The sequence below is a fragment of the Miscanthus floridulus genome, chromosome 1, assembly GCF_019320115.1.
Source record: "Miscanthus floridulus cultivar M001 chromosome 1, ASM1932011v1, whole genome shotgun sequence".
Lineage (NCBI taxonomy): Eukaryota > Viridiplantae > Streptophyta > Magnoliopsida > Poales > Poaceae > Miscanthus > Miscanthus floridulus.
The window spans coordinates 49847237-49862066 of record NC_089580.1 but is presented as its reverse complement, the minus strand read 5'-3'; the positions used below and the strand labels follow the sequence as shown (position 1 = coordinate 49862066).

The 14830-nt window shown below is 51.9% G+C and overlaps 2 protein-coding genes across 5 annotated transcripts; one reads left to right on the top strand and one right to left on the bottom strand.

Annotated features, from left to right (window-relative positions):
• Positions 1–456: 456 nt before the first annotated feature.
• On the bottom strand, positions 457–7350 carry LOC136516468 (uncharacterized). 4 transcript variants are annotated; one of them, XM_066510118.1, is made up of 6 exons: positions 6913–7350; positions 6669–6729; positions 6480–6529; positions 6073–6118; positions 5864–5945; positions 457–4854 (listed from the first exon to the last, which is right to left on the bottom strand). In XM_066510118.1, the coding sequence occupies exon 6, from the start codon at positions 1761–1763 to the stop codon at positions 468–470; it is 1296 nt and encodes a 431-aa protein (XP_066366215.1). In that variant the 5' UTR covers positions 1764–4854; positions 5864–5945; positions 6073–6118; positions 6480–6529; positions 6669–6729; positions 6913–7350; the 3' UTR covers positions 457–467. The 4 variants fall into 4 exon arrangements, with proteins under 4 accessions (XP_066366215.1, XP_066366146.1, XP_066366070.1 ...); XM_066510049.1 differs by lacking the exon at positions 6073–6118; XM_066509973.1 differs by having other exon boundaries at positions 6073–6529; positions 6913–7349.
• Positions 7351–7704: 354 nt separating this feature from the next.
• Positions 7705–8622, top strand: LOC136456461 (uncharacterized). Its single transcript, XM_066456347.1, has one exon. The coding sequence runs from the start codon at positions 7705–7707 to the stop codon at positions 8620–8622; it is 918 nt and encodes a 305-aa protein (XP_066312444.1).
• Positions 8623–14830: the final 6208 nt, after the last annotated feature.

Below are 14830 nucleotides of genomic sequence, written 5' to 3'. Positions count from 1 at the left end.
AGCCTGTGCTCACCAGACACGGTGAAGATGACGGAGCCGACGCCCTTGATCTCCACGCCGGAGGCATCCCCAAACTTGACGGAGCCTCGGACGCTAGGGTCAAGCTCGGTGAAGAACTCCCGTTGACCGATCATGTGATGGGTGGCGCCGGTGTCGAGGCACTACCCGTCAGTCTTGTCGTTGCCGGAGCCGTCGCCGAGGAGGGCGTGTGCTTTTGGCTCGTCAAGATGGAGAGCCGCTGCGGCCAGTGCCGCTGGAGGTAGCTCGATGCTTGCATGTGCCATGAACAGAGCCGGCTCCTCCTCCTTCGCCTGTGCGACGTGGGCCTGGCCGCGTCGTGGCTGTCGACAGTCCTTGGGCCAATGGCCAAGCTGGCCGCAGTTGCGGCATGCGTCGTCTTGTGCCGGCTTGTGCCTGCCGGTGGCGCCACCCTGGGCGCCTCCGCAGGCATCACCCTCGGCACGTCCTCACGCCCCGGCCTGGGCGTCTCTACATGCCTTGCGCGGCTTGCCACGCTTGCAGCCGCCTGTCGCGGAAGAAGGCTCCCCCTTCTTCCGGACACCTTGGCTGGCAAGCCACTGCTCCCGAGTGAGAAGGAGCTTCCCGCCAGTGGTGATGGGCCCCGAGAGGGATTGTGGCTCATCGCTGTCGATGACCTTGAGGCGACCTATCGCCTCCTCGATCGACATCGTGGAGAGATCCAGCAGAGACTCGATCGAGCAAGCCATCTGCTTGTACTTCTCGGGGACGTAGCGGAAGAGCTTTTCGACAGCTCTCTCCTCGCCGTAGGTGTCATCGTCGAACTGCACCATCTTCTGCAATAGAGTGTTGAGACGGAGAGCGAAGTCATCAACGTCCTCACCTGGCTTAAAGGCCAGGTTCTCCCACTCCTTGCGAAGTGCTTGCAGTGTGGACTTGCGGGCGCGATCGCTGCCGATGCGTGCCGCAGCGATGGCATCCCAAGCCTCCTTAGCAGTCCACTTGTTGGTAAGCGAGAACTGCATCTCGGACGGGACTGCAGCGATGAGGGCATCCAGCGCCCGTCGATCTAGGTCGTAGTCGACGTCGCCGTACCGGACTGCCTCCCACATGTGCCGCACCTGGAGCTTTACCCTCACCACCGCAGCCCACTCGACGTAGTTGGTCTTGGTGAGGGTAGGCCACCCACCGCCGGGGCCGACGTCCCTGACGACAGCCTGGAGCCCGTGGTAACCACGGTACTGATCCGGGGAGAGAGAGCCACGTTGCCTGTGAAGGCCGCGCTCTCCATCGACCCGTCCGCCACCGTCGCTGTGCGCGCCTCCTCCAGGAGAGCCACCGCCATGCGCGCCTCCTCCAGGAGCGCCGCCACCGTGCGCGCCTCCTCCAGGAGCGCCGCCGCCGTGCGCGCCTCCTCCAGGAGCGCCACCGGCGCGTCCGCACCTATCGGGGCTACCGTCGCGCTTGTGGGCGTGCGCGGCTGCCCACTGCGCCGCCCGCGCTCGTGCTACCTCCGCCCCCAGCAGCTCGAGGTCCGCGTCGGCGCTGTCGTCAGCAGAAACGGAGCTGCTGATGCTGCCGCGCAGAGCCTCGACCTCTGCTGCCGCCGCCGCTGCTTCCGCCTCCGCTCTGGCTGCTGCCAGCTCCGCCGCTGCCAGCCTCGATGCCCTTGCCGCAGCGGTCTCTGCCGCCGCTCGCTCGTGTTCCTCTGTCGCGGCAAGTTCGGCCTCCTGCCGACGCCGCGTGCTTGAGGCGACCGAGCGCTGAGACTGCCCTGCGGACATGACGCGCTACCGGGGGGCTGCTGCATGGGGAGAGGGCTGCTTGCGCAGAAGGAGAGAAGTGAGCAGGAGCGGCCGGAGTTGCTGCTGCTCTTAGCTGGGGCTGTTGCGAGGCTGGGAAAGAAGATGAGCAGGAGATGCTCAAGCTACAGGATAATACGACTCTGATACCCGTTGTTAGTCGCTGAATTCTTACTCTTGATAGTAGCAGAATTCTTACTCTCATCGAGAGAGGATGACACTAGGAGTTGGGGCAATTTTCTAGTTTATTTCCAAATGCCATGCCAACCTGAGGGGTTGGGGGTACATATTTATAAGCTGCTATCCAGCCAAGCATATGCCAAGATGCTAGTCTAAGATGCTATCCTGTCCTCTAAGATGTTGTCCTCTAGTCTAAGATGTTGTCCTCTAAGATGCTGTCCTCTAGTCTAAGATGGTCCTAAAACAGACCATGCAGCCACAAGGACTATGTGACCAGCACAGCCCCACAAAGACCAGCCCACACATGAGACTTATCCCATCACGTCCTGCCTCCCTCCCCAGCAACTCGAGGTCCGCGTCGGCGCTGTCGTCAGCAGGAACGGAGCTGCTGATGCTGCCGCGCAGGGCCTCGACCTCTGTTGTCGCCGCACGCGCTGCATCCGCCGCCGCCGCTGCTTCCGCCTCCGCTCTGGCTGCTGCCAGCTCCGCCGCTACCAGCCTCGACGCCCTTGCCGCCGCCACAGCGGTCTCTGCCGCCGCTCGCTCGCGTTCCTCTGCCGCGGCAAGTTCGGCCTCCTGCCGACGCCGCGTGCTCGAGGCGACCGAGCGCTGAGACTGCCCCACGGACATGACGCGCTACCGAGGGGCTACTGCGTGGGGAGATGGCTGCTTCAGATGAGCTGCTGCTCGTCTGCGCAGAGGGAGAGGAGTGAGCAGGAGCGGCCAGAGCTGCTGATGCTCCTAGCTAGGGCTGTTGTGCAGCTAGGAAAGGAGATGAGCAGGAGATGCTCAGGCTACAGGATAGTACGGCTCTGATACCACTTGTTAGTCGTTGAATTCTTACTCTTGATAGTAGCAGAATTCTTACTCTCATCGAGAGAGGATGACACTAGGAATTGTGACAATTTTCTGGTTTATTTCCAAATGCCATGCCAACCTGAGGGGTTGGGGGTACATATTTATAGGCTGCTAGCCAGCCAAACATATACCAAGATGCTAGTCTAAGATGTTGTCCTAGATGCTAAGATGTTGTCCTCTAAGATGTTGTCCTCTAGTCTAAGATGTTGTCCTCTAAGATGTTGTCCTCTAGTCTAAGATGCTGTCCTAAGAACAGACCATGCAGCCACAAGGACCATGTGACCAGCACAGCCCCACAAAGACCAGCCCACACATGAGACTTATCCCATCAGTGTTGGCATCCCGCTGGTGCTCATTCTGCCACGCCTGGGCAACAGATTCAGCAGTGTTGTGGCTGTAATAGTCCTTGAGGTATTTCTTGTACGTGGGCATGTCCTCTGGGCTCGATTTGGGCGTCACTAGACTGTCCCATCCCCATCCTCTCTCTCGAGATCTTCGCCGCCGTGCATGCAAAGAGTAAGGAAAAAGGAATATAATAAGCGAGTGAGGACGACGACATCTCCGCAGGAGCTGAGAAAACTACAAACCTAGCATCATTGATATCACTCCACCAACTAATCGTAACCGGCAAATCAAGCAAAATATATGAGCATATATATATAGGTCCCTAATCAAATTTAAATCGACGACATGGCAAGCAAGCAGGCAAATAAAGCGGGCATTCGTCGAATAAACAAATCGGATTTCCAATCAGAAATATACCTGGGTAGTCGAAGATCCCCTCCGGCGGGTCCAATCCGTCGCCACTCCTTCAAACAAGATTCGGACCGATTCGCCCAGCAAACCAAATCCTCCTTAGGATCCTCCAACAAGTCCAGCACCAAACCCAACATCGTGGAGGCTAGCACGCACACTCCGCCCTGCTCTTTAGCCTTGGTTAGGTTTAGATTGGGAAATGGCAAATCGACGAGGCGGCGCGCCCCCCGGCCCACTGGAATGTTGCCCTCGAATAGGTGGAACTGGTATTTATGTACCAGCAGCACCGCGCCCCCGGCTAGAAAAGCTAGGTCACCGATCCAAACCAAACTTAAATGCACCACTTCCTAAACTTTTGGTTACCAAACTTTCAAAATGCGTGGCAGACCATTCTTTTGGGCTGAGGCGTGTAGCTCGGCTTCACGTGCAAGGGAAGAAATGAAAGGCGCCGGTGCTGGCCATGCACGATCAGAGACCAGACTACCTTTGTTTGTTTTTAATGAACCAAATAGAAAAGCTGCTGATTTTATATTAAAAAGAATAGCCCCAAACTGGACGTAACAATAAACAACATATCACCGTGTTCTTTATATTGATCTACTAAAAAAATGAAAAACAAGAAGGTAGTACATTGATCCTGATCAATATGTACATTCTGAACCAATTTTTTTTTTTACTTTAGGAGAGCCTCTGAATTTCAGGGTGAAAACAAATATTCATTTTGGTGTAACAAAATATCCCAATGTGGAAGTAGTTACGTGTAGCTCACGAATTCACATTGCAGATCATGAAGGAGAGGACTATTGCATGAGAAATGCTTGTTCTTCAATCCATGGAGGTGTGCTGGTTTCAGTGTAAGAAAACTAAACAAACTAGTAAGTACCCCGCGCATGGTTATAATAATTATTAAGAACTGGGAAAACACAAAATCTGCATTACCCTAATAGAAAATATAATTTTTCGCATCATGTTACTTGCATAGAGAACTCTGTGCTATAAAGCTACAACTGAATGTGACTTCTTAAGATGTCTAGATCTTGGCACTAAATATTGCTAAAACTAAAGTGCCTCCAACAATATTAGTAGGATACATCCACGGCAGTAATGAAAGGTGGAAACCATAGTATCCATCAGAGATCTTGGCACTAAATATTGCTAAAACTAAAGTGCCTCCAACAATATTAGTAGGATACATCCACGGCAGTAATGAAAGGTGGAAACCATAGTATCCATCAGAGGTCTTATTTTTTGCACCTTGGGAATCGCCTAAATCATCAACCTGAAAAGGTAATGGCATTATGTAAATGTCTTATGATGATCATCAGCATATAGTTCTGCGCCTCTGCTTTTTGCGCTTTTGACCCCTTCGATTTTGCTATTGAAAGCATCGTTGGCGCCCTATGTCCAACGAAGGATGATGAGTTGTACCATCACCCTTGGCACTTGTAGGCACTGACTATGACGCAAACAAAATTCATGGTGCATTGGTATTTTAAAAGCTGCAATACCATTAAGCCTAAGAGAGAGTGCAGTTGACAAATTGTGTCAAGAGGTCTCTAGGTGAAGCCTAAAGAAGCACCATCTAGGGAGCAGAGGGCTACATTAAGTTTCATGTACTCTACAAAGTTTGGTCCTCCTTGTAATATAGGCGAAGCATATGAATTCATTTCCGCCAGGTGATCTGTTAACCATCTTACTATATTATAGCTACATTTTAGGTGGATAGGTGATCAGTACATGCAGATTTTTGTAGTGTACAGCAAACTGAAATGTTTTCCTCCAATATACTCGCAGGAAGTCTCAATCATAGATTCTGAAATGTTTTCTCCAATATACCTGCAGGAAGTCTAAATCATAGAATCTTGATTTCTGGATGTAAATCATGCTTTCAGCAGAAAGTGGTAGCAATTCAAAGAAGGCTTGTTGGGTACCATAAAAAATGAATGAACCTATCACCCCCCCTAATCACCTGGTGAGGAAATATGCTAGCATGGCATGCAAAATAGCTGGTACTTCTATTTGTTGCTACATTGAGAGAATGGAAAGCATTTCTGTATAGCATATTGGTTGTATTAAAAAGCAGGGATAAAATAAGTTACGACTAATTTAGTGGCACACTACTTGAGTCCTTGTCGATCTGTGCGGGGTCTGGGGAAGGGTGTCAGTGGCAAGCCTTACCCTCGCCTGTGCAATGCGAGGAGACCGCGACTCGAAACCCATAGCAGTACAGGACTATGCCAACCCATAATATCACAAATTCATAATAGCTGAACGCTTATCTGGCATACCTTTGAAATTGTGTATGTGTAGTTCTGTCATTTGGCACTTCGCATTTTCATTGGTGTCCTCATTCTTTAACAAACTTTGGTACTGCGTAACATACAAATGAATCTACCAGTAAGCAAATAATGATAGGATGAGTGACCATAGGAATGTTAGAAAACTAATCTGAACTTTTGAATTCATTGAAGGTGCTTTCAGAAAATTGTGATTACACCTGCACATATAAACAACTATGCGGAGAACATTTGCACATACAACAACTGTGAGAGAGTCAAGAAAAAAAATGTTAGCAATATGTAATGAAGGTAGCTCTTCTCTATGAGTACAACATACAAATATAGAAGCTCACTTTGTACTTCAGAAAAGGCAACTGAACATAAAGGACTGCATATCCAGACCATGATTATGAAGGGAGAAAATATACATAATTCTACAAAATACTTATTCCAGAACTCAGTGTCAACTCAGTTACTCAGGTATTTTTCCTTCAGCACGTGCAGATCAAGTATGAGTACGACTGTCAGTGGTAATACTAACAATGCTGGCATAGTCCTGTACTGCTATGGGTTGGCAAGCATTTGGAAATTGGATAGCACTGGAAGAATCCATATTATTTCATACCATGAGGAGGCCATATGCTGGACAACCCTCATCATCTTGGGGCCCAGAAGCTGAAACAACAATGAAAGAAGCATCAGCAAGGTAAAGAAGAATCAAACAGAAAAAAACTAATTAGCACAGGAAAGTAACCAACCAATGTGGCAGGAAAAGAGAACAGTGCTAAGAAAACAAATTTATGCTGGTATTCACCTTTGTAAGCATTTGATGCACGCAGCGCCACATCAGGCACCATGACCTCCAGGCTGTCAATCTGAAACGTACCAATGAAGGAAATTAATTTGGAGAAACGTAGAGAAAGAAGATAGAAGCCCCAAAGAATGAGATCTGTAAGCCGGAGCTTCTGAAGAAAATGAGAAAGGAGGCTGCTCGGCGGAGAAGACAACACGCCATGAATCAGACTTGAGGAGGACTGCACACATCGGAACTGACATACCTTGCGCAGAGAGGAGGGCAGACCGGTGTGGCTGTGAGGCGATGGCGCAGAGGGCCGGCTGGGTCGCCGGAGGGTACTGGGGCGCTGCGGGTTTGGGAGGACAGGCGTGAGGGTCCGTATAGAAGCTCCCGCGAGCGGCGCGACAACGGGGCCAGAGGAGCCGGGGGAGGGGAATAGCGTTGAGGTGGCTGCAGCCGCGGGACGGCACGCGTGGGTGCGAGGCCACCACGCGGATGACAGCCTGGGGCGCCGGACGGCAGGCTGGGCCGGCGGACGGCAGCCTGGGGCGGCGGCGGGTGCCGGGGCGGTGCGGATCAGTGGTTTTTTTCCTCTCCAGCGGCCGACGTGGGAGGGGGCACCGTGTTTCTTTTTTCCGGGGCCGCGGTGCGGCGTAGTTATGGGGAGGACACGAGCGAGAGGGTTCGGGAAGGATCGAGCGGGGGCGGCGCGTTTCTGGGGAGGGAGGGCACGTGCTGCGGGTCGGGAAGTTTCGAGCGGAGGTGGACGGAGGGGATTGAAGGGGGAACTTGATCGGACGGACAGAATGAGGGTGTGCCCATTAAAAAAAGTTTTGAAATTACACGTAGGCAATAAAAAAAAGTTGGCCCCATATATATACCATATTTCTAAACTTCTTCATTCTCCGAGCCGTTCCGTCCGCTTGTCTACTTAACGACGTCAAACAGACCGGTGAAAAGACCATTTTACCGTACGGTGGGGTCCGTTTGTCAGTCACGTGCTCGGGCGAGGTGCAGGCACGCCTCCCGCGCCGCCGCGGCCAACAAGAAGGAGATGGCGGAGAGCTACAGCGGCGGCACGAGCCTCGACAGCCGCCGTGGGCGCGGGCGCTCGGAGGCGAGCTCCGCCCCAGCCAGCCGCCGCGGGCACGGATGCGCGCGGGCGAGCTCGGCCCCGGCCAGCCGCCGCGGGCGCGGGCGAGCTCTGCCCCGAACAGCCGCCGCAGGCGCGGACGCGCGCGTGGCGAGCTCGACCCCGGACAGCCGCCTGCGGGCGCGCGCGGGAGAGCTCCGCCCCGGCCAGCCGCCGCGGGCGGCGGCGCGGGGAAGCTCCGTCGCGGGCGAGCTCCACCTTGGCCAGCCGCCGCGGGCGCGGACGCGGGCGACCTCTGCCCCGGCCGCCTCAGGTGCGCCTCGGGCGAGCTCGGCCCCGGACAGCCAGGCGCGGGCGTGCCCTGGCGAGCTCCGCCCCGGCCAGCCGCCGCGGGCGCGGGCGCGGGGGAGCTCCGTCGCGGGCAGAGCTCCACCCCGCGCGGACGCGGACGAGCTCCGCCCCAGCCGCCTCGGGTGCGCCTCGGGGCGAGCTCGGCCCCGGACAGCCGCGCGGGGCGCGTGGGCCAGCTCTGCCCCGGCCAGTCACGGGCGCGGGCGCAGGGAGATCCACTGTGGGCGTGCGCTGGCGAGGCTCTCCCGGCAGCCGTCGCGGCCCTGGGCCGGGGAGCCCACCGCAATGCTAGCTCCGCGGGCGCGGCGCGGGGAGATCTGTCGGCGGCGACTCCACCTCGGCCAACCGGCGCGGGGCGTGGGCGCGGACGCAGGCGAGCTTCGCCCCGCCGCCTCATGTCGCCTCGAGCGAGCTCGGCCCCCGAACAGCCACCAGCGGGCAGCGCGCGGGCGAGCTCTGCCCCGGCCAGCCGGCGCGAGCCCGCGGGCGCGGGCGAAGGGGAGCTCCGCCGTAGGCGCGCACTGGTGAGATCTGCCCGACAAGCCTCCGTGGGCGCGGGCGCGGGGGGAGCTCGCCCGGCCAGCCGCCATGGGCGGAAGGCGCGGGCGTGGGGGGGCTCCGCCTCGGGCGACTCCGCCCGCGTCGCGCTCGTGAGAGAGAGAGGACAGGGGCGGGCGCGGGCGAGCTCCGAGAGAGAGAGGGCAGGCGCGGGCGAGCTCCGAGAGAGAGAGGACAGGGCGGGCGCGGGCGGGCTCCGAGAGAGAGAGGACAAGGGCGGGGGCGCGCGAGAGAGAGGATAAGGATAAGAGGGGTATTACGAACGTTTTGACTGACCGAACCCACTTGTCATGACTCTTAAACGGTGAAAAACGGATAGAATACCGACGGAATGGCTTGGAGAGCAAAAAAGTTTAGAACGGTGGCATATGTGTGCGGACAACTTTTTAATGGCCTATGTGTAATTACAAACTTTTTTAATGGCATACATGTAAAAGCCTCCAGAATGAAACGGTGACGTGGAAGAAGGAGCTTGTTGTTTTGAAATACAAAAATAAGTTAGGTGTCTGATATCGATATTAGGGGTACCCAAATCAAAGAAGTTAGCGCCTATGTTAACTTCTCCGGATGGCTCGAGACGTATTAAAAGGTCTCGTCGACCTCAAGGCCACGGGCTCCATCTCGCCTGATTTCTTAGGTGTGGGCTCCGTCTCGCCAGACCCCTCAGGCAAAGACCCTATGCCGCCCGACCCTATGGGCACGGTTTCCATCTCATCCGATGGGGACCCATGACGCCACCAATCACTCCAGGTCCAAGCGTATGGGCCTGGGTCAAAACTCTGACACCAGGAAAAAAGCAGGTATGCCTCGATATAACCCATGGCCATGATGGGCCATACCTGAGATTTACGTCAAGAACAGTGTCAGACATACCGGTGCTGTTCTACCTAATCCTCGTACGGACGTTGACAGATACGTCGGTTCACCACGCCTTCCAACGGCACGGAGTGGAACGCCATGACCGACAGATGACGTCTATGCATGGCACTAGTGACGAACAGGGCCACAACATGAAGCTATCCCTATTGACATCTACAGGATTGGTGGGACCCGCATGAAGGAGAAGAAGGACTCGACGACCCTGGATGCCTTCTCTCTCGTTTTTCTCTTTTTTCTCCTCCATAACCTGTGCTTTTCCTTTGCCTATAAAAGAAGTAGGATGCCTAATGGGGATGGAGATCCCGATCTTCCATCAGGTAGAGGTAACTATCATTGTGGTGGAGAATGACACACTGATCCGGCTTCAGATCGAAAGATCGAACCCTGCAATCTTAGCACCACAACTCCTCTGGTTATCAACCGAGACACGGATCCAGTTGACCTCACCAAGAAGGCTAATCCCTACCTGCGCAACGAAGAACACAAGCAAGAACAAGAGAAAAAAACAACCAAATTATAGATAAATGATTAATCTCACGAAGTTGGGGTCCCACAAACCGATGAACGATGAAACTATTCTTGATAGATTAATCTAAACAAAACCCAAAACCTAATGATAGCGACGGCGTATGATTATAAAGGTCTTAGGGTCATCGTCTACCCTGAACGCCCCCCCCCCCTAACGGGCTCAAAGACGATACATGGCCCATTGGACCAAATACGGTGACGCGGCACCTAGATAGATTCTAGATGCTGACTTGTTTCGACAATTTCTGTGGATTCCAAAGAGCTTTTGACGTGAGACCACTTGCATTGGCTTCCTTATCAAATTAGCTTTCCAACCATATGTGGATCGTCGAAAACAGAGTCCAGATGCGTCTTAGGTGACCAGTTTAAGGTAGACTGGTTCTGGAGGCCGAGGTAGACTCGAAATCATGTTGGATCGGGCCTCCGGTTTTGTTGGACGTCATTGCTAGTCAGCATCGCCTCCACCACTTCCTCTAAGTCCCTCATAACCCTCTCCAATATTTCTAAGCAAGATAACATCATTAGGTAGTAATCTATTCCCAAAAGTATGAAAAGGATCGCTTAAGAACGAGCTCACCTCTAAATCGAGTTGACGGATTCGAGCCCGGATCATTGGACCTTGCATAACGGTTGAAGGATCAACGGGTACATCTGAAGAAGTGATGTCCTCATCATCCTCCCCCTCTTGAAACTGAGTCGTCCTCGACTCAAGCTCATCTTCTTCTCCCAAATAAGGTTTCAAATCTGCAATGTTAAAGGTGGGACTAACCTCGAACTCGGGTGGCAACTTAAGTTTGTAGGCATTATCATTTATTTTCTTAATTATCTTATAAGGACCAGCTGCTCTTGGCATTAATTTAGACTTATGCAACTCAGGAAATCTATCTCTTTCTCAAATATAACCAAACCAAATCACTCGGTTCAAGTTTAATTTCTTTTCTATCTTTACTACCAGCAATTCTATACCTTTCATTCATTCTTTCAATATTTGCTTTAGTTATTTCATGCAACTTATAAATGAAATCAGTACGCTCTCTAGCATCACTATATGTTCTCTCAGTGGTAGGTAAAGGCAAAAGATCAATAGGAGCGCAGGAGTTAAAACCATACACTATCTGAAAAGGACTTACCTTGGTGGTGGAATGTTCCGCCCTGTTATATGCAAACTTCACATGCGGCAAACACTCTTCCCACATCTTCAAATTGCGCTTCAAAATTACTCTCAACATGATGGACAATGTTTGATTCACTACCTCAGTTTGCCCATCAGTTTGTGGATGACATGTTGTAGAAAATAGCAGCTTGGTCCCTAATTTATTCCATAAAGTGCGTCAAAAATGACTCAAGAATTTTACATCACGATCTGAAACAATAGTAGAAGGCATATCATACAAGCGAATGATTTCTTAAAAGAAAAGGTCGGTAATATGAACAGCATCGTCGCTCTTATGACAAGGAATAAAATATGCTATCTTATAAAAACGATCAACCACCATAAAAATAATATCCCTCCCCCTCTTAGTCTTTGACAAACCCAACACAAAATCTATAGATATATCAACCCAAGGAGTAGAAGGAACAGGAAGAGGCATATACAAACTATGTGGGTTCAACAGCTACTTAGCTTTTTGACATGTGGCGCACCGAGCCACATACCGTTCTACATCTTGCCTCATCCTTGGTCAAAAGAAATGTGTGGACAACACCTCCTCCATCTTCTTGGCACCAAAATATCCTATCAATCCGCCTCCATATGCCTCCCACAACAACAAAAGATAAACAGAGCCAACTGGAATGCATAGGCGGTTAGCTCTAAACAAAAATCCATTATTGATCATAAACTTATTCCATGTACGTTCCTCTCTACAATTCGACAACACGTCCTTAAAATCAGGATCAAGCACATATTGTTCTTTTATTGATTCAAGACCAAAAATCCGATAATCAAGTTGGGACAATAATGTATATCGTCTAGACAAAGCATCAGCAATCACATTATCCTTCCCTTTCTTATGTTTGATAATATAAGGAAAAGATTCAATAAATTCAACCCATTTAGCATGCCTACGATTCAGATTATGTTGAGAGCAAAGATACTTAAGTGATTCATGATCAGAATGAATAATAAATTCTTTAGGTCACAAATAATGATGCCACGTCTCTAAAATACGGACAAGTGCATACAATTTCTTATCATACGTGGAATAATTCAGAATAGGGCCATGCAATTTTTTACTAAAGTAAGCAATGGGTTTACCATCTTGCATCAAAACACCCCCAATGCCAACTCCACTAGCATCACATTCTAGCTTAAAAGTCTTACCAAAGTTTGGAAGTTGCAGCAATGGTGCGTGTGTGAGCTTGTCCTTCAAAGTGTGAAAGGACTCCTCATGTGCCTTTCCCCAATGAAACATCTCCCCTTTCTTTATCAACTCATGCAATGGGGCAGCAATGGTGCTGAAATCTTTGACGAAGCAGCGGTAGAATCCTACAAGACCAAGAAAACTCCTCACCTGTGTGACGGTTTAGGGAACCAACTAGCTCTTTATAGCTTCAATTTTCATTGCGTCCACCTCAATTCCCTATGGAGTTACAACATAACTAAGAAAAAAACTCGATCCGTGCAAAAGATGCACTCCTCAAGGTTACCAAATAATCGTGCATCACGTAAAGCATTAAAAACAGCACGTAAGTGATCCATATGTTCAACAAAAGACTTGCTATAAATCAATATATCATCAAAGTAAACTACCACAAAACGACCAATAAAAGCTCTTAAAACCTCATTCATTAAGCGCATGAAAGTGCTAGGTGCATTTGTCAAACCAAAAGGCATTACTAACCACTCATACAACCCGAATTTGGTTTTAAATGCGGTTTTCCATTCATCTCCAAGTTTCATTCTAATTCGGTCCCAATTCCAGAGGAATTGGACCTCTCTGGAATCGACCGGGCGCTGGGTGGTAGCATCCGGTCGCTACCACCGGAGCGTCCGGTCAGTGGATTTTGAGCGACATCGGGTCTCCTTCTCCATTTCCTTATTTGTCGCGTTTAGGGAACCTATTTAATTCATCTACCGTACCCCTTGGTAACCTATTCAGCCGAGCCCTAGCTAGCGCTGCCGTTCCCGCGCCCAAGCCACCGCGCCACCACAGCTCACCGCGCCACCGCAGCCCCGTGCCGAGCTCCTTGCACCAGCCACACACGCCACCATGCCTCCCCTGCCTGCGCTCGCCCCTGCCTCGCTCACCACTGCGCCGTCGCAGCCGAGCCTCTCCACGCGTCCAAGCCACCGAGCCTCTCCGTGCCAGTGCCGTCGTTGGCTCCCAGGCACCGAGCATCACTCTAGGCCGATTCCAGTGCCCCAGGCCTACCTCCTCTTTGGTAAGGCTAGATCTTTGTTTCAATTTTGATTTGCTTAGATCAAATTGCAATACAATGCACTGATTTCAAATAATCTAGGGCCACCAGTTCATCGTTGTTCTTCGTAACCCTAGCCCAGCTGGTTCCAAGATTTCCCCCGCGTGACATGTCTCTTCTTCTCCCGGATCGTTGATCGTCAGGTAGCTTGCCCGTCGTCTCTATCTCGCACCTGCATTGCTTGCTTCCTAGGTCTTTCGCATCTATTAGATATATCATATTTATTTGTATATCCATCTATTCCATCGTGCCGCGAGTCGGTGCTGTTGAGGTTCTTGTGACAGTTGGTAGTCAACTCGGAGCCAAGCTCGTGAGTAAGGATTGAGGCCAAGCCTCGGGAGTGTTAGTTTGACAGTTGATCTTCATCAGCGGCAGTTCATCCTCTTATCAGATCAGATGGCTCGCACCAAGAACGTTGGTGGTGGCCCAGGTGATGATGACCGGAGGCCCCCGCCTCGCAAGCCTACAGGACCGAAAGGCAAAGCAACAAAGCAAGTGACATCCAAGAAGCGCAAGTACCCCGACGTAGAGACAATGAAAGCAGCAGCTGTTGCAGAGGTTGCAGAGCGTGCCGAGAGAGGAGGCGCTCGCAGTGGTGTTATCATAGCAGATCCACAGCTTACACCAGCACAGAGGGCAGCAGTTGAGGAGGCTGAGCGTCGTCATGGTGGTCCACCTAGGACTGTCATGATGGCAGGACATCGACTGGCTATTGAGGAGGCTCGACCTCAGGGGGAGTCCTAGCAGGAGGCACAGCAGGAGCCCCCACCAGCAGAGCCTCAGCCAGCTCAGGACACTCAGGAGGGCCAGTAGGCCAAGGAGACCAAGCCGGCACCCCAGCTACGCTGCTCTAGTCGTACCAGTGCTACAGTTCCACCGAGGCCAGCTACACAGCGCAGGGGCTCACGCCCACCGCCCAGACCACAGGGTCTGCCACCAGTGGTACACCTCGACTTGAGGGCCGCCACAGCTAGACAAGTTCGCTAGTTGAGATTTGTTGAGTTCAATGTGTGGTTTCCTCCGAGGAGGGATGAGAGAGCAGCAGAGGGGTTCTACACGCCGCTCCAGGAGGATTTCTATAATGCCTATCTCAACAGTGGGGCAGTGTTTAAATCTTAGAGAGTCTGCAGTTTAGAGTCTCTTATGGCAGCAGCTAGAGAGCACATCCACCCCTACTTATCATATTTGCCGGGGCTCACAGATCTGATTGGCTGGACAGGAGTATATGTACCATCTTGGGTCCGGTAGTTTTATGCTTCACTCTACGTTGATCCGCATCACAACTTCATTCACTTTGCATTCAACGGCAGAGATTATAGGGTGATGAGCTTCAGGGCTCGGGAGATACTGA

What these genes read in the sequence shown, in the direction of transcription:
- LOC136516468 (XM_066510118.1), bottom strand. Translation starts at nt 1,763, where the DNA reads ATGTCCGCAGGGCAGTCTCAGCGCTCGGTCGCCTCAAGCACGCGGCGT.
- LOC136456461 (XM_066456347.1), top strand. Translation starts at nt 7,705, where the DNA reads ATGGCGGAGAGCTACAGCGGCGGCACGAGCCTCGACAGCCGCCGTGGG.